At 46.3% G+C, this 23,128-nt stretch overlaps 3 protein-coding genes across 6 annotated transcripts in view; 1 reads left to right on the top strand and 2 right to left on the bottom strand.

The window, feature by feature from the left end:
• Positions 1–8,650, top strand: part of LOC111148699 (dynein axonemal light chain 1) — a 43,500-nt gene extending 34,850 nt beyond the window's left edge. Inside the window, exon 8 of the mRNA XM_022505493.1 lies at positions 2,882–8,650. Within this exon, the coding sequence (XP_022361201.1) occupies positions 2,882–2,922 (41 nt within the window). The 3' untranslated portion in view covers positions 2,923–8,650. The remainder of the gene's footprint in view (positions 1–2,881) is intronic.
• Positions 8,651–9,876: 1,226 nt separating this feature from the next.
• Positions 9,877–12,357, bottom strand: LOC111148608 (PNMA family member 1). Its single transcript, XM_022505316.1, has one exon. The coding sequence runs from the start codon at positions 11,721–11,723 to the stop codon at positions 10,662–10,664; it is 1,062 nt and encodes a 353-aa protein (XP_022361024.1). The 5' UTR covers positions 11,724–12,357; the 3' UTR covers positions 9,877–10,661.
• Positions 12,358–13,477: 1,120 nt separating this feature from the next.
• LOC111148506 (ELM2 and Myb/SANT domain containing 1) overlaps positions 13,478–23,128 on the bottom strand; it is a 68,645-nt gene continuing 58,994 nt past the window's right edge. For 3 of the 4 annotated variants that reach the window (XM_022505110.1, XM_022505111.1, XM_022505109.1), the window contains exons 9-13: positions 22,824–22,912; positions 20,569–20,718; positions 19,214–19,426; positions 17,258–17,454; positions 13,478–16,864 (exon numbers count right to left, since the gene is read on the bottom strand). In XM_022505110.1, the coding sequence (XP_022360818.1) occupies positions 16,684–16,864; positions 17,258–17,454; positions 19,214–19,426; positions 20,569–20,718; positions 22,824–22,912 (830 nt within the window). In that variant the 3' untranslated portion in view covers positions 13,478–16,683. Of the gene's footprint in view, positions 16,865–17,253; positions 17,455–19,213; positions 19,427–20,568; positions 20,719–22,823; positions 22,913–23,128 lie in introns of those variants that run through there. The other variant, XM_022505112.1, reaches the window with a different exon arrangement.

Below are 23,128 nucleotides of genomic sequence, written 5' to 3'. Positions count from 1 at the left end.
CATATCTCAATAAAGCTGAGGAAAAAAGATAATAAACATATGCATCACCCCCAGAAGTATCCTCGTGCCTCTTTGTAATCCCTCCTTCCTGGTCCTTGCCATCATCCCTCCCAAGGCAATCACTGATTGCTTTCTGTCTCTATAGATTAGTTTGAATTTTCTAGAGTTTTATATCAGTGGAATCATGCAGAATGTTTTCTTTTTTCCTGGGTGCATATGTAGGGGTAAAGTGACAGACTTATGGAGAGGTACAGGAATAATTGGGAAGAAACAAACAGGTTTCTAAGATACTGGTAATGTTCTATTTCCTAAATTGGTGGTGGGTATATATAATCATTAGCTTTATTACTCCTTAAATTATTTATACTGCATTTATATGAATGAATATTTCATAATTAAAAAATAAAATTGAAAAAAGGAGGTAGGGACGTTAGAGTCTTTAACTTTAGCTTTTTTTTTTTTATGATTTTATTTATTTATTTGACAGACAGAGATCACAGGTAGGCAGAGAGGCAGGCAGAGAGAGGAAGGGAAGCAGGCTCCCCGCTGAACAGAGAGCCCGATGCAGGGCCCGATCCCAGGACCCTGGGATCATGACCTGAGCCGAAGGCAGAGGCTTTAACCCACTGAGCCACCCAGGCGCCCCGAACTTTAGCTTTTTAACGTTCACCTTTGGTTGGATTCTAGAAACCATTTATTTTATTATTTTTTTTTATATTTTATTTATTCATTTGACAGACAGAGATTACAAGTAGACAGAGAGGCAGACAGAGAGAGAGAGGGAGGGGGAAGCAGGCTCTCTGCTGAGCAGAGAGCCCGATGCGGGGCTCGATCCCAGAACGCCGAGATCATGACCTGAGCCGAAGGCAGAGGCTTTAACCCACTGAGCCACCCAGGCGCCCCTCTAGAAACCATTTAAAGTCATTTGTCTTCTTTCAGGATTGCATACAGGAAATAAAACCCTTCCCTTAAAACTGGAACAGAACCCCCCCCGTGTAGACCTTGAATAGACCAAGCCACAATGTAGGCTTTTGGACCAAGTATTGACCTCAAGCCAATCCAAACAGCCCCTAGGAGAACCAGCTTGGTCTACCCTAGTAGAATAGATGAGAACAGAGATAGCTACAGCTGCTCATTTGCCTACTTTTGCTTCTCTTCTGTTGCTTATAAGCAGAACTGGGGAATCTTAAAAAGCTCAAATGAAAAGAATAAGGCCAAATATTAGTGGGACATGGAGAACTAGAACTCTCAGACCTTGCCAGATGGTGATGTAACTTGGTATAACCACTTTGGAAAACTAGCATTATCTATGAAAGCTCTACATACATATCCGTTATGACCCCACTTTTCCTCCTAGCTATATACCCAAAAGAAAAGGATATATATGTTTACCAAATGACGTGTATGAGAATGTTCATAGCAGCACTATTTTAATAGCTATCAATTGGAAACAACCCAAATGCCCATCAATAGAATAAATTATGACATATTCATACAATGTAATATTAAACAGCAATAAGAAAGAATGAACTACAAATTTCGCACAGTATAGATGTGTCATGCAAACATAATGTCGAGTAACAGAAGCCAGACACAGAATGTATATTATGCCATCCTGTTCATATCAATTTCAAAAACAGACAAAATAACCTGTGGTGTTGGACATTAGGATAGAACATGCTTTTTGAGGGGGATAGTGAATGGAAGGGGGCCTGAGGAAGTTTTGGCGGTTTTTTTTTTTTTTTAAAGATTTTATTTATTTATTTGACAGAGAGAGATCACAAGCAGGCAGAGAGGCAGGCAGAGAGAGAGAGGAGGAAGCAGGCTCCCTGCTGAGCAGAGAGCCCGATGAGGGGCTCGATCCCAGGACCCTGAGATCACGACCTGAGCCGAAGGCAGTGGCTTAACCCACTGAGCCACCCAGGCGCCCCAGTTTTGGTGGTTCTAATAATGTTCTCTACCTAATCTGGTGCTGATTACCAGATGTGTTCACTTTGTGTATATTTATTGATCTGTACGCTTATGTAATTTGTGTACTTTGGATGTTATACTCCAATAATACGTTCACTCTCCCCCTGCAAAAAGATGCTGTGGGGAGTACAGAGGGATGAAACTCTGCTTGCTGACATAAAGAACATAAATGTTCATTACGGAAGGATCACAGAGGAAGAGGCACTGGAATTGGTTTCTTATTAAGGGTGGGGTTTAGATGGAAGGAGAGTTGTGGGGTGGGGGGACATTCCAAAATGGAGGAACTCTGTTGAACAAGGCTCCAGGGGTAAGAGTGTGCACAGTGAGTTTGGGAGACAGTGAATTGATCAGTTTAGCTGGTGCAGAAGGTGACTGTCTGAGGAGTTAAGACAGAACAGTGGATCGAGGTCAAATTGTGGGCAGGCTTCAAATGCCAGTGCTCAGAAATGGGTGGCCCTTGGCCCAGTGACAGCCTGCAGATGTGTCCCCCCCCCCAAATTTGTCCCTATTGTTTAATATTTGGGAGAATAATATAAAAATTCAGATTTCTGGCAACACTGGGATGGTATATTTTATTGTGAAAAATTAAGAATATTTCTTTGTGTTTAACATACAAAGTTTTTTACTGTGGATCGGGCTTTATTTTTCTGCCTCGCACCTATAACCATTTCATTTGCAACTCTGCATTTGGGGAGCCATATTCATAAGTACTTATATTAATCCATTTGAGAATTTCCCTGAGGGGCTTTTTGGATAATTTGAAATTAAGGAGATTATTTTATGAAATTATTTTTATTATGGCACACTTCTTAGCATCTCATAGCTTCTCAAGTTAATAGGAAAATATTTTCATTTAGAATTTTAACAATCTTTTGAGAATGACCAGAAATAATTTTCTTTTTCATTTTAGGTACCCCAGTAATTAAAGAGGATGAGGAAGAAGATAACTAACACCACGTTTTCTGCTTTGTGTTAACTTATTTAAATGTCATAAGAACAATAGATAAGTTTTGTATAATTGTCTATTTTAAAGATTCTGTGTGGGGCAAAAGGTTCTTCAGATAAAACAAATCTCTCATTTCTATCTTTTTTTTAAACCTATTGAGTGTTTCTCCCCTCAAACGGTAACACCAACTTCATATATCCTAGTACTTTTTTTAGAAACTCAAATTCTCAATTTTTTGTCTTTAGTCGCAGTTGTGTACTATGTGGCCCCGTCTACAAAACTTTTATAGACCAGTCATTTTTAACAACAAAGAACAACAAATACCGTTCTTTATTCAGCTTGGTTAGGGTTTGCTTTTTTTTTTTCAGACCAGGCATTTAAATATATATACTTAACTTTTGAATCTGTAGACCATCTTTCCTGAAGGTCCATGTCCTTATGACTCAGAAGCACAAATGTGTTATGCCTTTGGTTTAGAAGGCACCACAGTGACAGGAAGGGTTCCTCTTAGAAGAAATACAGAGCAGTCCTAGAACAAAGACTCCCAAAGTCCAATTGGAAAAGCTGTGGTGAAAAAGGAAAAATTAATATCTTGGAGGCCTTATAGCCCATGTTATATTTACTTATTTGTTTTTCTAAAAAATGTGTGCATTGTCAACTGGAATTTAGCTTGTGTTTGCACGCCTGGCCACTTGAGTCACTGTGCACAGTCAGTCATGCTGTGGTCCGGGTCAGTGTCCGGGACAGCCATGATCATTCCTTTGACCACTACTGTGGTCATGTTATTCATGTGGACCTGACTTTAGGCACACTTTTTGGTTTATAGTCCCTTATATGTTATATAAGGGAATACATGTAAGCAGTAGTTATATTTGAATTCCTAGTGTAAATGTTGGCTATTCATATATATCAAAATTTTCTCCAATAACTTTGTTCTGTTGACCCTCATGTTGGGAGAAGTGGTTGCTATAAATAAGGATATAGAACTTAAAAGACTGCATCTGATACCTTTCAGTAGATTAAATTTAGAATCTCAAAATATATTTTTAGAATGTTTCTAAGTTAGACAGCTCTTAAAATGAATTATGTAAGTGATTATGGAGGGAAAAGAGAAGAGATATTTCATTATGGGATCCCAGGCAAATGGCAATATTTTTGGAGATTGCCTTCTCTATGAAGCATGGTAGGTGATTTAACCTCAAAATTGCAAAGCAATAGTTGGATACAGAGCTTAGAATTTGTAAGGGAAAAAAAAAAAATCTTTTTGGAAAGTACCAGGTATAGTAGTCAGTAACCAGAGGAAGTTCATAGCAAGTCATGACTGAATCACAGATTGCAGAAAAGAAGTCAGAGGCGCTCTGCCAAATTGTGCCTAACGTCCCTCAACCAGAGACTGATTCTTATTTCCCCATTTACTTGTGTAAAATCAGTCAGAGGGGAGAGTCATTTTTTTAAAAAAGTGATTGCATAGTCCTAAGTTTCAGAAAATTTCAGCTATATTTAAGTGGGAATTACATGATTTCTCTGAGTCACTCTGATCTAAAGGGACCACTGCTTTGACAATCAATACTAAGTATAAACAGCAAGAGGAAAAATGAGTCCAACACTTTTTTTAGCTTCCTTTTTGTTCTTCCTCATAATCTGATAGGAAGAAATCTTTACTCTGGCTTATACATTCAAAGCCTTTGGGTACTTCTTTTGTGAACTGTAGACAATGAGTATTCCCCATGGTGATGTTTAAGTCCCCCAAACTAGGAGGGAAGACGATCTTCTTTGGTTGTAGTTTTCACTTCACCCAGTAGGCAAGCTCGAAGCCATTTTACGATGTATGGATATATTTTCAAAAGTTACTCTGGAAGTGAATGTAATAGGAAGGGATGACTTCATATTGAATCTGTAAAATGGCTTACAGTGTTGGTGTGTGGTTTTCTGAATTTTATAATATAGAAACTAATTTTCTCTGCTTCCCCTTGTTTCTTAATGTCTTTAATCACTAATAGTTCTCAAAGAAATGAAAGGTGCTTTTCTGTGTCCATTTCACACAAAATTCATATTTAGTTTCAGCAAATATTTGAATGACTTCTGTGCATCCTTTTCATGGAGTTAAAACCAGAATCCATGCCATTAGAAAATGGAAGATAGGATGTAGGAGTACATTCTGAACATTCTCTCCAATCATTCCTTAAATCATCCTTTACTGTTGCAAATTTAGCTGATATTAAATCCCTTTGGTTTATGGATTAGATACTTGACCTACTTGGAATGGCTTCTCTCTGTGCTCCTGGTTTAAAGCATTATGCCATTTTAGTGGCTCATTTAAATTTCTTCTATTCTCATAATGATGGTAGAGCTCTAAAATCAGTTCAGTATTTTAATTTTTCACAGGTAACTTGATTTTAGTCTACAAAGAATTCAACTTTTCTGTGTTCCCTAACTCTAAGCTTATGGGTATATTACCTGGTCAAGACCTTGAAAGGTTTTTGTATTCTCTGTTCATAGGATTTTATTCCTTTAAATCAGAGTTTCTCAGTCTTGGCCCTATTAACATGTTGGGTTGGATGATATTGTCCTGTGTATTACAGGATGTTTAACAACATATCTGGCTTCTCCTCATTAGATGCCAGTAGAACCCCCTGCTTAGTTGTAACAACCACAAATGTCTTCAGACATTACCACCTGTCCCTTCTGGCAGGGGCATAGGAGCAAATCTGCCCCTGGTGAAGAACCAGTGCTTTATACTAACATTCCTTTTGTCCAGGGTGCATTATTTTCACTCCGTAGTCACATATGCCACCTGAGTTATTATATGCGAGAAGGTATCGTATTTAATAATCATGGGTGGAACGAAAATGTTCCTTGGTGTTTTTCTCTTTGGTAATGGTCATTTTAATAATTTTCATATAACACTAGAAACTCAGGGCTGGAAGGTTCAACTTATATTTTTCAGCAGGGTCTCAACTTCTATTTCTTAGCACTCTTGCTTTTCTTAGGACAGTAATTATTAACCTACCTCTCTCTTACTCTAACAGAACTCAACTTTATGGTAGATTTTTCTTTATCTCTAAAGTTGAACTTTTTGAGTGTGCTTTTAGAAAATGGATCATTCTTTTAAGTGTTCATTCTTTAAATGTTCCTTCATTGTCCACTAATGCATAGAATTTTCCAGACTGTAGCAGTCATTAAATACAGAAAAGTATTGTATAAAATTTGGCAAAATTTGGCAATCAGATGTGAAAGTTAGCTGGTGTAGACACCAATTTTGAATGTGATCAGAGGAATGTCTGATCATGATAGTTGGTCACTAACTCGGTATAGTTATAAGATACTTAAATGTGGTTCTTGTGAGGAAAAAGAAATTTTGGCTTAAATAGATGCTTTTTCTTATACCTTTTACCAGTGGTCTGAAGTAGGGTAACAGAGAATAAGAAATGAATCTTAACTGTTGACTTATTCTCAAAATCGGTGATGTGTAAGTGGAATGGAAGATTGTTTATCTCTCTGACCCAGAATCTTCTACCTGGGTTTTTCTTAAGATTAAATGGAAGAAGTGTAGGGTATAGAAAGGTTGGATTTAATCATTAACTTTTTAAAAATTGATGTGTGTTGGGGGGGAGGAGTGTCAAAGTATCGATCATATGAGTAGTTAGTGTCTCTCTGACCGCAGTCTGTCAGTTTGTGAAGACCTTACTTTGTAAGTATTGGTAAAGGGAGGAAACTAACTGCTGAAATGAAAGTTATTCTTTAACTGAAATTAATTCCTTTGGCACACATTTTATTTAGGCTGCTTAATGGGTCTGTGAAAAATTAAATATAAAGTAAGATTCAGTGTAATGGATTTGGTGCTTCCGTCACAGCTAACTTGACCGTATTCCTTTATCTTCACTCCAGCATGAGGTTTTGGTTTTTGTTTTTGTAAAACCATAAAATAGGTGCAATTAAAAAAAGGGTGTGTTTAAAAAAAAAATCACTGAACTTTTAGAAATCCCACATCTAAATCTCTATCCCTGCCTTTTTATAAGCTAATGACTACAAAGGAAGAAAACTGAAAGAAAAAAAATGAGATGGAGTCTTACTTTTTTTCTAAACTATCTAAACTTTCTCTTGCCACTTGGAGAAGTCATAACTGGATTCTAGTAAATTTCCCATATTGGGCTAAAATAGAGGGGAACCAGCCAACCAAATTCTGATCCAGCAAATTTAACAAGGGAGTGGGGGAGAATGAACTATTTTGCAGTAGATTTGCACTTTAAAATTATAAACTGGATGTTGGTGGAAAGTGCTCCCAAAGGGCAGATAGGTAAATACCTAGCCTGCACGTGGATATTGGAGAATCCAACTTCGTCCTTGCTCGTTCTAAGCCCACCTGCGCAGTAGTTGTCTGTTGACATAATCAGAGCCAGGATTTCCCTGTGTCCCTCGTTGGTGTCATCTCCCACATCTGCTACATTGACAGTCGTCCCTCTGGGGAATGTGTCAAGTAGAATGCTCTCAGAATAGAAACTTCGTGAGTTATCTTTCCCACATCTAGATTTGCAAAATTAATTTAGATGTTGGTTAAATTAAGTTGTGGCTCGTGTTACAAGGGTGGGAAGTTCTTTGCTTCTTGGATCTGTCACAGGGTACCTGCCTCTGAGGTGCTATCGCCTAGAGGGATCAGTTCCATCAGGACTGGTGAGTCAGTAGCTGTGGAGAATACATATATAGCTAGCTTCTTCTCCCAGGGTGTCAGTCGTGATAACGAGCATCATTCCAGAATCTTTGGCTTCTAGAACCAACTCCATTCTGAAGAACATTTTAACATCTATTAATACTTTGGTAATAATCTTTTATATGCAGGAATTTTGTAGCATGACTTTATGACTAAACTTATTGTGTTAAATTATTTAGAAATGTTGAGTTTCTGAATGTTATTTTGTGAGACATGTTTTAAAATAGTAATAAATTGTGTTATTTTATAAAAAAAATAATTTGTATCTTTTTTGGTCATATGACCCATTAGTTTTAGCTGGTACAGAGCAATGACGTGAACTTTCAATGACATTCAATTCTGAAGAAATTTGGTCTTTGGATCAAACATTCCACACAGCTTGTGTGCACGTGTATGAGAGAAAGGGGGGAGAGATTGACGCATTTCTTTATGCTTTTTTTTTCCCCCTATAGTTCACCACCAATGGCAGTCTCCTCTCCCAGTTTTGTAAGTCTTCACCATAAGTTCTCTGGGCACCGTTTCAATGATCAGTAGCCTGGAAAGAGTGCTTCCTAAGACAGCAAGTTCCTACTGCGTGACAAGTCCTAGTCTTCTCCTCACTAGTGCTATAGGAGGTTAAGATTGGTTAACAGGCCCCTGATGTGTGGTCTGGAATAACCTGACATTGGCCAGCCCCTTTGTGATACATAAGAAATAGGGAAGAGCCTAGGTATGGCCGTAACATTATATGCTGTCTCAGCACGTATTCTGCGCTATCGGCTGAATATAATTTTGGTCTCAGAATGGTACTGTAGTGCAGTTTCTACTTCTTTATTCCACAGTTCTTTGGTTTTAAGGATGTTTCTTGCTGCTATCCTCCTTTAAAAAGCAGATTTTAGTTTCTGAGCCTATAAAGAGAAACCTTAATTCAGATTTGAAACAGCTCATTACTTTTAGTTCATTATTTTCTAGACTAAAGGGTGGATGTCTAGAATCCTGACATGTATACCATTATATGTATTGTATTAAATATATATGTATGTATATGTAGATATATAATTGTTATATATAATAAAAGAATCCTAAGTGATAACCCTCCTTTCTAAAATTTAGTCAACTCTGCAGCTGTAAGAAGGTGTATCCCTATGTACAGACGTAGAAGGATGCCTGCAACATTGGGTGAAAAAAATGAACTATTTTTGTTATGAATGTAGTATGTGTGGGTGAGAATGTATGTATACGTGTGGTGGCCAGTTAGTGTGAAGCAGCAGTGGGAGCACATGTGTGTGTATGTGTGGAGAGACGGGAACGTATGGTTGGGGTGGAGACTGCTGCAGTGTATGCATGGGGGTGCGATACGATGGAGTGCTGTGGGGGAGGTGGGAGTGGATGTGTGTGTACAGGTAAGATTCTAAGAAGTAAGTGGGGTGCGTGTACCCACTGCCATGCCGCCAAGATGATGGGAATGAGTTGGGGAGTGGAGGAATGAGGCCATGTTTGGTGGGGGAAGCAAAGACTCGGTATCTGTTGTGAGGGTCAAATATGTGGAGATCTCTGGAGAGAAGACTGTGAGTGTGGAACAGACCTGACATGGCAGATGAGGACCTAAGTGAGTGTACATAAAAATCTGTTAGACTGTATACCAGTATTAGCCTTTATAAATAATTTTTGCCTTATGATTGTTAAATAGATTGGCTATAATTTTAAAGCCTTGTTACTAGGGGAAAACCCCACTGAACTCTTATGTTCATGTAACCATTTCTGGATTTATTGGGATCTCAAGACAAAACATCTTCAGTCACTGATTCTCTGCAGTCAAACATGTTTTTAAACTGTCCCTGTTTATACCATTTTCATATAAAAGGGCTGCTATAAATCTGAAACATTCATTTTAAACAGGTATGAGGAATTATTCCTGTAGCAAAACATTTTTAGCTGAAAAGGTATTTAAAAGGAGAGAAAAAGCATTGCTAGATAACATCCTGAGCCTCATTTCGGGATTTCTTAACATTATATAGTAAGTTAGTATTTACTTATGTCTATTTAGCCTTCTAACATTTGCCTGGTAGAAAACGTGCAAAAATGGAATACATCAAAAAGTTATGCAATTTAAACTTACATAGTATGCTATAAAGCTAAAAGTAACTGGTTTGATTTTTTTTTTTTTTTTAGTGACATGGGGAAGTCTTCCTAAGAGAATATAGAGCTTAATTACAATGAAATTTTGTATACATGTCAGAAAAGACAACAGAATTTTTTAAATTCTTTTATTCATTTACATGTATTTTGATAACTTCGAATTTAGAACACTTAGAATCAGCATGAACAAGAACTACTATTCAATGACAAATATTTGAAATGGGGGAACAGATACTGTAACCGGTTCTTATTAGCCTCCCCATGCAATTTATATCTGTATCTTGTACAGAGAAAAACTGATTTACATAATTCTAGAACTGCAATATTTTTCTAACACCCCATTCCATAGTCTCAGAATACTCTTCAATTAAACTGATCCAGATGTTTCAAGATGAAAAGAAATTCGCTTTGTTTGAATAACTAAATAGCATCTAATTAAGTCACATTTCTTTCCATTAATGTAAATGAGGAGCAATTTACTGTAAACACAAAAAACTACTCATGGTATTAGTTAACAACGGCTCCTGTATTTACTGAACACTTCGCGTGTTTGCCAGGCCCTGCGCTGAACATCTGAACATGCAAGTTCACATTTAATCGCCTCAATGGGAAGTGTCACGAATTCACATGTTTTTTTACAACTGAAGTTTGCCACAAGGACAGCTTGCACGGAGCACCTGCGGACAGGTCTGCACTCGCACTGCAGCCAGCACCACTCCGTTGGAGCAGCGAGGGGTGCTCACTGGCGAGGCCGTACTAATGTTACACGAATACCCAGGCCCGACTCCCCCCGCCCCCCACAAAAAAACAAGAGAACATGGCGAAGTCTTTACAACTAAGAGACACACCTGTAAGACAGCACAGAGACAAGGAAATCGGCTGTGATCTACATCTGCACTACGGCCCCACTCCTGGGCCTCAGAAGTGCCCCTCCAGGCCTAACTGCAGGAGGGCGACCTCAGCCTCCTCCTCCTCCTCCTTGGCTTCCTCCTCCCGGATCTGCACCAGCAGCTGGAAGAGGTTGGGGGCAGGCCCTTCCCCAGCCCCCGTCAGCCACAGCTGCCTTCGGATGGCCCCGCTGTGGTTGGCCCCTGCAATGACCTGCTCCAGGCGGGCCTGGTTCACGTTATCTTTATCTATGGCCCCCTTCTCCACCACCTTCTGCAGAAGAGGCTCCAGACGAATGACATAGGCAGACAACTTCTCTCCCGGGTTCTGGTAAGTGTTCAGAAATCTGACCTGCGCGTCCCTAGAGCTCTCCACGCTGCCAAACACCTGCTCGAGCGCCTTCAGGCATTCGGCAGTGGTTATGGAAGGGTTGTTGGTCTTGAGGATGCGGATGACATCAGCGGCAGGGCCTCTAAGACTCTCCATCAGTCGCCGCCTCTTTTCTAAATCAGACACCTGCCACTCCTCTAAGACCTCATGAGTGTGTTCCAGCCAGGGATCAAAGGTCTCCTCCCCAGGCCCCGGGATGTCCCTCCCCGAGAACAGCGTCAGCTTCTTGTACCATATGGACTCAACAAGAGGCTGAATAACGTTATCCAAAATATAGTTTAGCATCTCTGCTGGCATATCTGGGCCTGGGGCCGGAGCGGGGTTCTGAAAGCCAAGGACGCGGGCAACATCTTGCACGGTCCACCCCTCTCTCGCTAGGAAGAGGTGCAACCTTTCTAAAAACTCAGCATCGGAAGTCGGGGGTTTAAAGACCACTTTCCAGACCCCTCCTTTCCCCGGCATCTCCCTGGGGATCGCGGCGTAATCGACAGCGCCAGTGAGCTCTAACAAGGCTGCTTTCGCATTCTCTTCCCTCCAAAACATTCTCCCAAGCACTCGATAGGGCACCTGGGGCATCGCAGCCTGGAGGGTCTCTTCGATTTCAGCCTCATCACAGTTCACTGGGATCCCCCAGACCAGCAGGGCTCTCTGGGAGTTCACATCCATCCCCCTGCACCAGTCTTCCAACAGTGTCATCGCCATTTTCCCAACTCTCACGGGCCCCAATTCTATAAATACGGATTAGGCTGTGTCTGCCTGTGCTCTAGGACTCAGAACAGCTGCCGACACTCGCCCCAATATGCCCGAGGGAGGCAAGCTTCACGCGATCACAATTAACAAATGACACCAGACTCCTGCTCTTGTCCTTTCGCTGCCCGCCCCCCAAGTCAGTCCGTCGGCTCGTTCTCGGAGCGAAGCCTCGGGGAGGCTGAGGCAGTCGGTCACGCGTCCGCCTCCACCTTGCGTCTCCGGTCGGGGTCCGCAGCCGGGGTCTCCACGCGCAGGCAGGGGGTCGCGTCGCGGCGAAGAAGGCGAGGAGCGAGGGCGGGTGGCCAAGGCTGGAACCGCGGGGCTGGAGGGGACCCGGGGTGTGGCCGCGGGGCGTGGCCGCCTTCTCCCTGCAGCCGGGGCGCGGGGCACCCGCTGCACCTCCCGGGAGACGATCCAGCGGCGTTCGCGGTCGGAGGTCGGCCTTCAGGCGGAGGAGCGGCTGCTTTGCAGACGAAGGCTGTGTCGTCCCCGAAGGAATAGACAGTTCTGAGGTCTCGGCGGCGGCGGCGGTGAGGCCAGCCCACAAGCGGCTTCCTTGCAGACGCGGTAATGGCTCCAGGCGGCGAGGGCGTCTGAGGATCGAGGACACAGGCCAGGGAGCGGACTCGCCAGAAGGCCGGGGAAACGACACTGCAGGCGGCGGAGGCAGGGGCGGGCAGGGGCAGCCGTGCGCCGGTTGTAACCGGCTGCGGCGGTGTGGCGCAGCTCGGCCACCAGGTCGTCCGACCCGCAGCCCTCGGAGGCGTTCCTGCCGCAGTGGGGGGCGGGGCCGGCTCCGGGAGAGCCTTTCCGCCAGGTCCCGCCCCCGCGGCTGAGCGTAGCCATGGCAACGGCGGCCTTGAGGACGCGACTTCCGCGCGCTCCCGCAGTTGGCTGGGGTCGAGCGGTTGCCATGGTGCTAGCGAGGCGCTCCGGGCACTGCTTACTCTGAAGGCGCATTTTTTTTTTTACATTTTTCTTTTTTTTTTTTTTTTTTTTTTTTTTTTTTTTGGTAAACAAAGCACCGTGTTTAAAGAAAATTCAGGAGTGGAGTGAAGGTGACATCCGTCAAGGCAGACTGGCCTACCGCCGCGTAGGAAAAACACCGTCTTGAGCGCCGCGGCTTCGCTTGTGCCACCTGATTGCCTTCTGCACGCTCCGTACTTCATCTCCACGAAACTAACACGTGGGAAGTGTACCTTGTACATATTTTTGTGTGAGACACTGAGTTGAGACTTTTCCTTGTCTAAAATTTTGTAAAAATATCTGTATCTTTTCAGGAATCTTTGTAGCCAGGCAAACGCTAGCTTGTTGTTTTTCCCCGTCCTGGCATCGTTTGACAAAGAGGTGATAAAAGAGAATCTTTATGGTTCAAATCTGTCAAGTAATCCCCTGCAAGCAAAACGGGGCCACCCAACCTCAATCCCGGGTGGTGAAAATCTCCCCAAAAGAACACAGAATTCAACTCTGAATTTTTAAAACCTTATTTAATAAAAGGTTTAAAGATACAGAAGAACATTCAAAAGTAAATAAGTTACATAGGTACATTACAATCACATCCGCAAGATTTACTTTAGTGTGTTATTTTTTCTTTTTTATAAAAAGCACACAAAAAATAAAATCTTCAGTCTGGTCTATCACAACTGTACAGCAAAAGAGGTAATATTTATATATATATATATATATATATATATACATACACACACACTATTTTAATATGTAACAGTCTTTTTAAAAAAGGGTGCCACAGGCAGCAAACACACAAAAGGCAGTGTCTGATCATTTTTTTTCCAAAATAAGAGGAATATACTTATTTATATGCTATTAAAATATTTGTACAATAATTACAGACTGTCAAGGCTGTTCCTGTGCTGTCCCCTCCAAACAAGGCCTTCAACTTAGAGACAAATGAGGGAAAGTTGAAACAGCTGCAAACTGTTAGAGGCAAATATTAACACAGCAAAATATGGGGAGGACATACAATTGTTTTATAAAAATATGCATACTTCCTGTAAACCTAAGGAGTTAGGCTTGCCAGTCTGGTAATAAACACCATTCGAAAAAAGACAGCCCCAGGGAAAATATATTTAAATAGCTGAGGCTTGAGTATGTGTTGTATTCCTCCTTCATCTAAACATCTGGCACATGAGAAGAAAGAGGTCAGGTCACTGAGGCAGTTAAATATAGGGGATCTCTTTAGACATAAGCAACATACAACCTCTGTCAGGGGTAGGGGGGGTGGCAGAAGGGATGAGGGTGTACCTTAGCTGTGAGGGGGGGCTGCTGAAGGCATGGAGGACAGTGTGCTGAAGCACAGTCTCCTTGGGTGGGTAAGAGACCTCAGAAATGGTCTGGAACACAGGCACTAGGTTAGTTTCATGCCCTTAGCTAAGTGTGGATGGAGACTGGAAGATGGATATGGGAGATGGTGTGGGGAAGGCATCAGAAAGCCGGAGGTGTTTGTCATTTAACTTCTTAAAGCAAACAGCTCTGAATAGAAGACAGTATGAAAAAGAATTAACAGAAGACGAGCCGATTGTGTTCACAGCGAGAAAGCACCATAAAGGATATACCTGTCCCAACTCCTACGGCTGCACCTACGTTGTTCGCAGGTCACTTGGAACAATGGCATCTGCCCGCTACACGTTTTAACTTTCACCAAATATTCTAGATAGGACTCCAGCATGGAGCACGAGCCCTTCTAAAATACAGTGTCTGGTGGAATTAATACAGAGGTACCAGCTTGATTTTCTCCACCAACATTTACCCAGTCTGGTTTCTATGAGCTTAGAAGAGGAGAATCACTCTCAAGGAAGCAGGCTTCCTCTTACCATGTTGTCTACAGAGGGGCCTGAAACGAAATACTACTGAAATAGAAAAAACCTCGGGAAACATAAGTAGCACTTTGGGGCGAAGCTGCGAAGGCACTCTTATTACACAAGTGATTGAGAAGACAGCCTGAATTTGCCACCTTCCCGTTTCCAGAGGGTATACCAGATTTTCGCAGTCTTGGGACCTTGAAGAAGCCTTTGGGGGAAATTAACTGGGAATTTGAAGATCTAGGTAGCTTCCTGGAGTCTGGCAGGGAGAAGAATTTTGTTACTCCCATCGCTGGGGTCCTGAAGAACCATATTAATGCATAAATGAATGCTGAAAAACACCTGTTAGTGCATAGTTTAGAAAGAAACTCCCTCCCCACTCCCTATCAGACAAGGCGCCTTTTGGCTATCTCATAAGGAGAGTGGCAGAATTTTTAGCTCCTTCCTAACCTGCTGACCTGTCATATACTTGCATTCACTTGTAACTTTTAACACAACTAAGGCTGAATAACAAGATCAGAAAAGTAACTCAGCCCTCCTATAGGACTGGCAAGTGCTGGGGCCCCTGGAAACTTCCAGCTCTTCACTTCAGTGACTCCATGCCAAATATGGCTTCAGTCAAGCCAGAAACAAGGCCAGAATCCTGGCTTCCAGCCAATCCCCTCAGGCAACTTGAAAATACAGCTAGAGAAGAGGTAGCAATTAAGAACTGCCTTTGATCTCCCTTGCTTCTGCTAGTCTTTGTGTGGCTTTGGTGACACCTTACACCTTTCTACCCTCTTTCAGTGCTACTATCACTCCTAATGGCAAGAGCTTCCAGAGCAAGGAGGTGAGGGACCTTAGGGTCTTAGGAATGGGGGGGGGGGTGGATGCCAAGAAGGTGCCTTGTTTTGGGATAAATGCACTTGGGCCTCTGTAAAGCAGGAGGCCCCTGGTCCCTGAGAGGATGTTAAAAATTAAATATTACGAATAAGTAAATAGCTCCCAAATGACACAAGTCAAGGAATGAAGGCTCCTGTCCAATCTGGTTAGGAGACCTCCCCCTCCCAGGGAAGGATCCAGAAATCTCCAGCATGCAGGACTGGGGGCTGCGCTAGACCAGATGGGATGGAAATAGAGGGGAGCTGCCAAGGGCAGGAAAGAGGCAGGGAAGGAACTCGCACCGAGGGGGAGCAGGCTGGGCCCCGGATAAGCTCCCTTTGCAGCCTCCAGGGCCCAAAGGTGTTTGGCAAAAAGGTGGGAAGCAGGAAGAGCCAAGGTCTATCAAAGAGCTCCCTCCAGCCCAGTCCCGCAGCTTCCACTCTCTGCACCCTTCCTAGCCCTCCCGGCGGCTGCGGAGAGGAACGCTGCCCCACCCCCACCCCACCCCCATTCGAGAAACTGTTCAGCCCCAGCAGGCTGCGGGCCAGCAGCAAAGGGACAGGCACCTGTCCTCTGACCTCTAGGCATTCCGGCAGCTTTCCTCCCAGAGGAGGTGGCCGGAGGACTGGGTCACTGGAGCGGCGTAGGCCTGGCCATTGTCATACAGACAGCACGGGTACCAGGCTGAGTTCCCTCTCAGAGAGGACCGCCACACTCCCTCCAGGGGAGTCCCTTTTGCTGGATGGAGTCCCTTTTGCTGGGGGCTTGGGAGCAGAACCAGTGCGGCCTCTGACATCTCGGGGAGGGGAACCACCCTGCCAGGCTCTCCATGACCGACCGAAGGGGTGGGGGTGGGGGTGTGGTGGCGGGGACACACAAAGAGGAACGGAAGAGGCTGCGCGGTGGCAGAGGTCCCGGCGTGGGTGGCAGCGCTGGTGGCAGTGGCGCCCCTCCCGAGGGGCAGCCCCTGCCGGGCGGGGACCTTCGCGGTTCCAGGAGAGCGTAAGGACGACTTCCGACCCCGAATGCAAGAGAACTGGATCCTGTAGCCCTGAAGACTGCTCCTGGGCCCTTTGATAACTAACAGAGCCGTTTATTTTATTGTCTCGTTTTGCAGAGCGGAGTCCGCGCCGTCTCTCGGCGCTCCCTCTGGCGGCCCCTGGGGGCTGCAGGAGCTCGGGCCGGCCGCGGGGGCGGGCGCCGTCTCGGCCGCGCACCCCCACCCCGGGCCGTCAGCCCCGCTCCCCCGCGCCGCTCTCCTCGCGCAGGGCCGGCTGGTGGGGAGAGTTGGCGGCCGCGGTGGCCGCAGCAGCCGCCGCTTCCTTCTCCTTCTGCCTCAGCGCGGCGGCCTTCTTCTCCTGCTCGGCGTGGCTCTTCATGTGGGCGCTGCGGCTCTTCACCTTGTAGAACACCCTGCGGCCGGGCAGGAGGGGCTCAAATCAGAGGGCCGGCCCCACTCCCCGAAACCACCAGGCCCGACAGCGCGCGTGCACGCGTGTGTTTGTGCAGTGTGCGAATGCGCACCCCACCGGGGTGCCCCGGCCCTGCCTGATGGGCTCCGGCCACACGGCCCACTCACTCCCACCCCTATTCGAGGGGAGAGATGGGTTCCTGACTGAGCACCATCATCCCTCTCCTCAGAGCCGCCAGGTGACATCACTGCCCGAGAAACCCTCGTTGCCAATCAGAAAACGAGGAGAGAGCTCCCACTACCTCTGCCCTTTCCCCCGGAAAGCCGCTTTCCCTGCCTTCCCCAGGGGTGGCCACTCTGCTAGGTCCCAAGGGAGGCAGGGCCCACCATCTTACCTGCCACATTTTTTACAAGGGAAAGTGTTCTCCTGATTTTGGGTCTTGTTAAATGTCTCCGGTTTTTTCTTCTTCTCTGAAAAAGGCAGTGCCCTCCGTGACTTCCCAGCGCCCTCCCTTGGCTTCTCTGAGGCCTGGCCACCAGCAGACCCAGGGGCATTGGATTCATGGCTCCGGAGGATGAGGACGTCATTGGCCTGGAGAGGATCAGACAAGGACAGGTGAGACTGGGAAAGAGAGTTTCCTGAATTGTAGCATCGCAGGGAACAGAGGGCTCTTGAAGGTCCTACGCTCCTGCCAAATGGCCTTCTAGAATCTACTTGAATCTTTTCAGTGACAACGGACTCACCTCTTTCTGGCAGCTGATTCCAGTCTTTGGCCAACTCTTCCCCCCACCCCGCCCCCTGCCCAAGGATTTTTAAATTTTTATTTATTTGACAGAGAGAGAGACAGCGAGAGAGGGAACACAAGCAGGGGGAGTGGGAGAGGGAGAAGCAGACCCACCACTGAACAAGAAGCCTGATGTGGGGCTCGATCCCAGGACCCTGGGGATCATGACCTGTGCCCAAGGCAGCCGCTTTAACAGCTGAGCCGCGCTGACCCGTGGCCAACTCAATCTTTACAAAGCTGTTGGTACAGCTGTTCTGTGGGACAGCCCTAGCTGCCACAGGACTTCCCCATGCATCTACCTGACGGGGGGGCCTAGATGTCTCCATTAATGATGTCTGCACGTCTGCAGTCATTTAGCCCATTCATTCATGCCTGAATTCCATAAATGAGATGCAAGTCCACGCGCCTATGCCAGGTGCTGGGGATACTGAGGTGACAGACAGGAACCCCTGCTGTCAGAGAGCTCACAGTCTAGTGAACGGGACAGACAACGGGAGCCACCGAGGGAAATACGAACAGGCAAGCAGACGATGGAGAGCAGAGGACCGTGGCACAGAGCTGGCGAGGTGCTGCTCAGGACATAGAATCATGGGCCCTGAGTCAGAGAAGCCTCAGATGGCCATCGAGAGTCACGTCTGTGCACGGGCTGACCCTCACAGGGAAGTATTCACAGAAGTCAGCAGAACTCCATGCAGCTTGTGCACAGAGCACAGCTCCCGGAGAAGGAGCGCAGCCAAGTCTCCAAAGGGAGGAGACAGCTGCGAGTCTGCCGTCTGGGCTGAAAGCGCAAGGGTACAACATACTTGTTTTTTGTCAGTTTTTTTTTTTAAACTCTCACAGTAGTTCCCTAATAGGCCCTTCCCATCCCTACTCTCTTTGGGGGCACCTCTCCCTGACAAGGAACACCTCCGGCTGGTACGTCCTGCTTCTTGGCCTGCGACAGAGCGGACGGGGCCTCATTATGAGAGCCACGGGCAAGTTACTCAGCATCTCTGAACCCAGTGTCCTCTATCTTCCAGGTACGGGTTAACACTTTATGGGGTTACCGTGAGGAATCAACGAGAAATAATGGGCAGGAGGGCATCAGTGCAGAGAACTCATGTGAAGGGCCGTTCTCATGGTCTCAGCTTGTTCTTGTCAGATGTTCTTGGCGGGGACACAGCTCACTCAGGGGGAGTCTGCCTGACCTACAACTCATAAATGCCTCCCCACCGTCCCACACGCCTTTAAGGTCTTCCCATAGCTTTCTTCTTGAGTCTCAGATCCAGACGCAATATACTATAAAAATTAATAGCAGACTTTGGAGTCTGGCTGCCTACTAGCTATCTTACCTAGGGGCCTCAATTTCCTCATCTGTAAAATGGGAATAATGACAGTACCTACCACACAGGGTTATGAGAATTAAAGGAATTAAAAGCATAAAGTACTTAGAACATATCCTGCTGGGGCGATGATGATCGATGATCGCCATCACCTTGTTCCTGTTCTGCCCTCCCTCCCACACCCCCAGGCCCAGCTCCAGCCCTCCTCCTGGCCCTGGACTCCCCCAGCGGAGGTCACACTTACCGACTCATTGGCCTGTAGTGTCTGTGTGGCTTTGACAGCCGCCGCCCTCCGGCTCCGCTCTCGCCCCTCTTCCTGCTCTCCCTTCTCCGGGATCTCTGGCACTTCCTCCTCCCCCTCCTTCCTGGTCTCCTTTACTTCCCTCTTGGGCTCCAGCCTCTCTTCACCTGGAGACTCTCTTCTGGGAGGAGGCACCCTAGGGAACTTCTGGGAAGTCTACAGGGGACAAGACCAAGGGCAGTGAGCCTGGAGCACGGTTACACAGCCGTACGGCCCGGATTCCGACCCAGCCACAGGCCACCAGCCCCTGATCGGACTGCTTGCCGGGCCCGGCCTGGCCCTGCCCGGCCTCCTGTGCTACAACTCCATTTCCTGCCCCCGCTGGTCTACCTAGGAAGGACGATGGAGTCTTGAGCCCTGGAGGCCCTCAGGAAGAGACCAAGCCCTTGAGACTGAATTAAAGGCAGGGAAAGGGCAGGCCAGTCCAAGACACAGCCTTCAGCAAGGTAGTCTGGTGGGGCCAGGCAGCAGCCTTAGCTGCTAAACCACCTAAACCACCTCTGTCATGCTTTCGGGACCTGAGCCCACTTTCCACCTGCACAATGGGGACCAAAACAATCTCTCCTTAGTGCAGCATGTCAGCAAATGTGGACTTTGAACCCCAAGATGATGTCAGGTGGATACATGGCCAGAGAATTAAATAACATCCGCTCTTCAATTTTCTTTCAATCCTGACTGTGTCAAGGACAAAGTTTTGAGTGGGTCTTAACGTGTCTTTTATACTTCTCCAAATTTCATTAAACAGAGATCAGGCCCGAGACTCGGAGCCTTGGCAGGTAAGAGTGTCTACCCAGAATTTAATAACACTGTTTGATTTTCATTATCTATTTATTTTTAGTGTACTTTCTATGGCAAACAATACTGGTTTTCTATGACTGTGATACAGTGTTTCTCTTCTGAGTAAGAAATGAGTTGATTGAAAGAAAAATATGAAGTAGTAGCACAGGTGGTGTGTGATGTGACACAATCAGTAGCAGTGCCGCATAGTTGGGCAACAGGGTTAGAGATCTGCCATGAGGGGAGAGTAAGTCAGGGCTGGTCCAAGCACTGTGGGAAAACTCCCGAGGTTCTGCACTGACAAATCTATTATTCCCATGACCCTGGTAGACAGAGAGGGGAACCTAAAAGGTCCAGGTCCAGTGCCCAGGATATTAGCTCCCTGGGGCGGTCAGGGACACGGCCTTCCTCTCTCTACCCTCCAGAGACTTCCAGAGAGCTTGGTCTCAGGCTCCCAACTCGGCCCCTCGCCCCAGACACAGTCAAGGCTCAAAGCAGCTGAGGCTTGGGAAGGGAGTCACCTTAATATCCACTTCAACCTCTTCCTGGGCCGACTTCTCATCACTTATATCCACATCCCCGAAGGTTAGCGTCCCATTGCGGCCAATTTTCACCTGCTTCTTGTAGGTGTAATAGAACTCCACACACTGGGCCACCGTCTTGGTCTGGATCTGGTTGGAAGACAAAACGAGGTCAGAGCTCCTGGTTTAGCTCACCTGCCTGGGGATACTCCAGTCTTTCCCATCCATGCATGTCCCCCCTCAGCCGCAGCAAATCCTAAACCCAAGAAACCCAGGAAAGACAACCATTTCTCTAATGCCTATTCAGAATAAACCACTGACCAATGCTTCAGCACTATTAAAAAGCTAAAAAGCAACATGAGGCCATTGGGGGAGACCTGAATAGGGATTGCATATTAGAGCGTATTACTGTATCAGCTTCAATTTCTTAGGTATAAGGATGGTATTGTGGTTTTGCGAAAGAATATCCTTATTTTTTTAAATTTTCATTTTTTAAGAATATCCTTATTTTTAAGTAATATTTGGATCAAGCATCACGATGTCTGTAACTTACTTTTAATGATTAGTTAAAACAGAGGAAGAGGAAACAGAATGTATATAAATGTATGTATCGACAAAAAAAGAGAGAGAAAGCAAGCGTGGCCAACAGTAACAACTGGGAAATGTAAGTGAGGGATACATGGCTGTTCACTGTACTATGTTTTCAATGTTGCTCTAAGTTTGAAATTTTTCAAAATAAAAAGCCAGGTTGAAAACAGTCTGGACACCATCCACACTCAGAGCCAGCCCAGACGTGGCAACACAAACTCCCTTCATTGAGCCGGGCAACAGTATCCTTCCCCCCCAGGGAGCAGCAACAGACAGTGAGGTTAGAGAAATGGTCAACGTCCTAAGTCAGAGAGGGACTCAGGGGAGATAACAAGAAAGCTCTGGAAAACCTGAAAAGGAATCAGAAGGTCCAAGTCTTCCTCCGAGCTGAACTCTGCCACTAAACGGCTGTGTAACCTCAGGTGAGTCTCTTCAGGTGCAGATGACCTCCAGCGGGCCTCCCAAGCCTCTGAAATCCTAGCACTCCCATTTGGCTCCGGGGGTTAGGTTCTGGAAGGTTTCCCCCACACAGGGGCTGTTTTCTCTGACTCTGCCCTTTCTGCCCCAGGCTCCCAGACTGCTCAGCCTACTGTGGGGCTGCAGAGGGAGCTGGGAAGTCCTGTCCACAGAGCCGCAAGGGTCAGTGACAGTCCTCAGTGCCCGAGGAGGAAACCGTTGTGCTCCCATCTCTCAGGAATGGCCGAGTCACGATGTATTAATTAGATCCTGTTTATGCTTTTGCTATCAATTCTCTCTGATCATCTGTATGACTAATGGTCTGCTCTTTTCATTACGGCATTAGGGGCCCCACCGTGAATTTCACAGGCACGTACTTCGCAGAAATGTTGCCCAATCCAGGAACACAGTGTTGCTAAAACCCAGCAAGTGACTGTCCTCACAATAGGGCCCTGAGGAGAGTTCCTCAGCACCCGGTCCCCAGAGTTGTCCTGGCACAGTGTATAGTTCCAGGAGGAGAGAACACGTTCTTGGAAACCCTATTGCCTCAGCAGGCCACAAGGCTCAGATTCTGTGAGGCAAGGCTGCTGGAAAGATGCAAGTCCTTGGATTAGCAAAGCACTCTTCTTCTCCCAGAAGAAGATGGGGAGAGGACAAGAGAAATTCAATCTAGGAAAACTAGGCTTGGCCTCCTCTACCTGCTCAGCTGAGTTATTGGAAGGAAGCCCTGGGTCTGAAAAGAAGGCGGGGGCAGTGGCCCCCCAGGTCAGTCACACAGTCCCTTCCCTGCTGGCTCTCAGTTCCCCTCGTTCTTAGGGTGACCTCTCCTCCATATGTAATTGTGGCTTTTGAAGTACTCAGCCCCTGCGGGGATGGCTCACGTCTGCCAGCAGCCCTCCTTCTTTTCCTGTTCTCCCCCAGGCAAGTCACTGCCTCAAATCTGACCTCTCTGGGTGGGTCTGTCCACTCAGGCCTCCGAGATTCCAGAGCAGGGCCACACGACCCTAACCTGAGGGAAGGAGACCTGGAACCAAGGGGAGGAAAGGCCCAATTGTTCCCCCTTGTTTGGAGAAGTGTCTCTGAGGACACCGAGTGGCATTACCCTCACGGCTTTCTCAGGGGGCCTGGGAAGGGACTGCGGGCCCGCCACTGGCAGACAGAACCCCAAATCATGCAGCCAGTTCCGCCCCTAAAACAGAGCCCCAGCTTACCAGCTTCTGCACCAGGAAGAAGTCCTTCTTGTAGATAGCAATGCCCTTGTTGAACAGCTTCCTCTCTGCCATCTTCCATTGGTCAGAGCCTGCGGGGCAGAAAGGGAGCCGAGGCAGTGAGCTGGATGGGGCTGTGTGTACCGCAGGGGGCGACCCCAGCTGGCACAGAGGTGTGAGGGCGCCCACCGGTGGTCCCCACGGGCATTCAGAGCCAGATCCACACCCTGCTATGGTACAGACTGAATGACATAAGCCCATGGAACCCTCGATGCTTTGCCTGGCCTGGGCAAGGGGCACCGTTCAGC

Source organism: Enhydra lutris, unplaced genomic scaffold (assembly GCF_002288905.1).
Source record: "Enhydra lutris kenyoni isolate GAN:26980312 unplaced genomic scaffold, ASM228890v2 scaffoldscaffold20, whole genome shotgun sequence".
Lineage (NCBI taxonomy): Eukaryota > Metazoa > Chordata > Mammalia > Carnivora > Mustelidae > Enhydra > Enhydra lutris.
The sequence above is the reverse complement of the archived record's forward strand: the minus strand, read 5'-3'. Positions and strand labels throughout refer to the sequence as shown.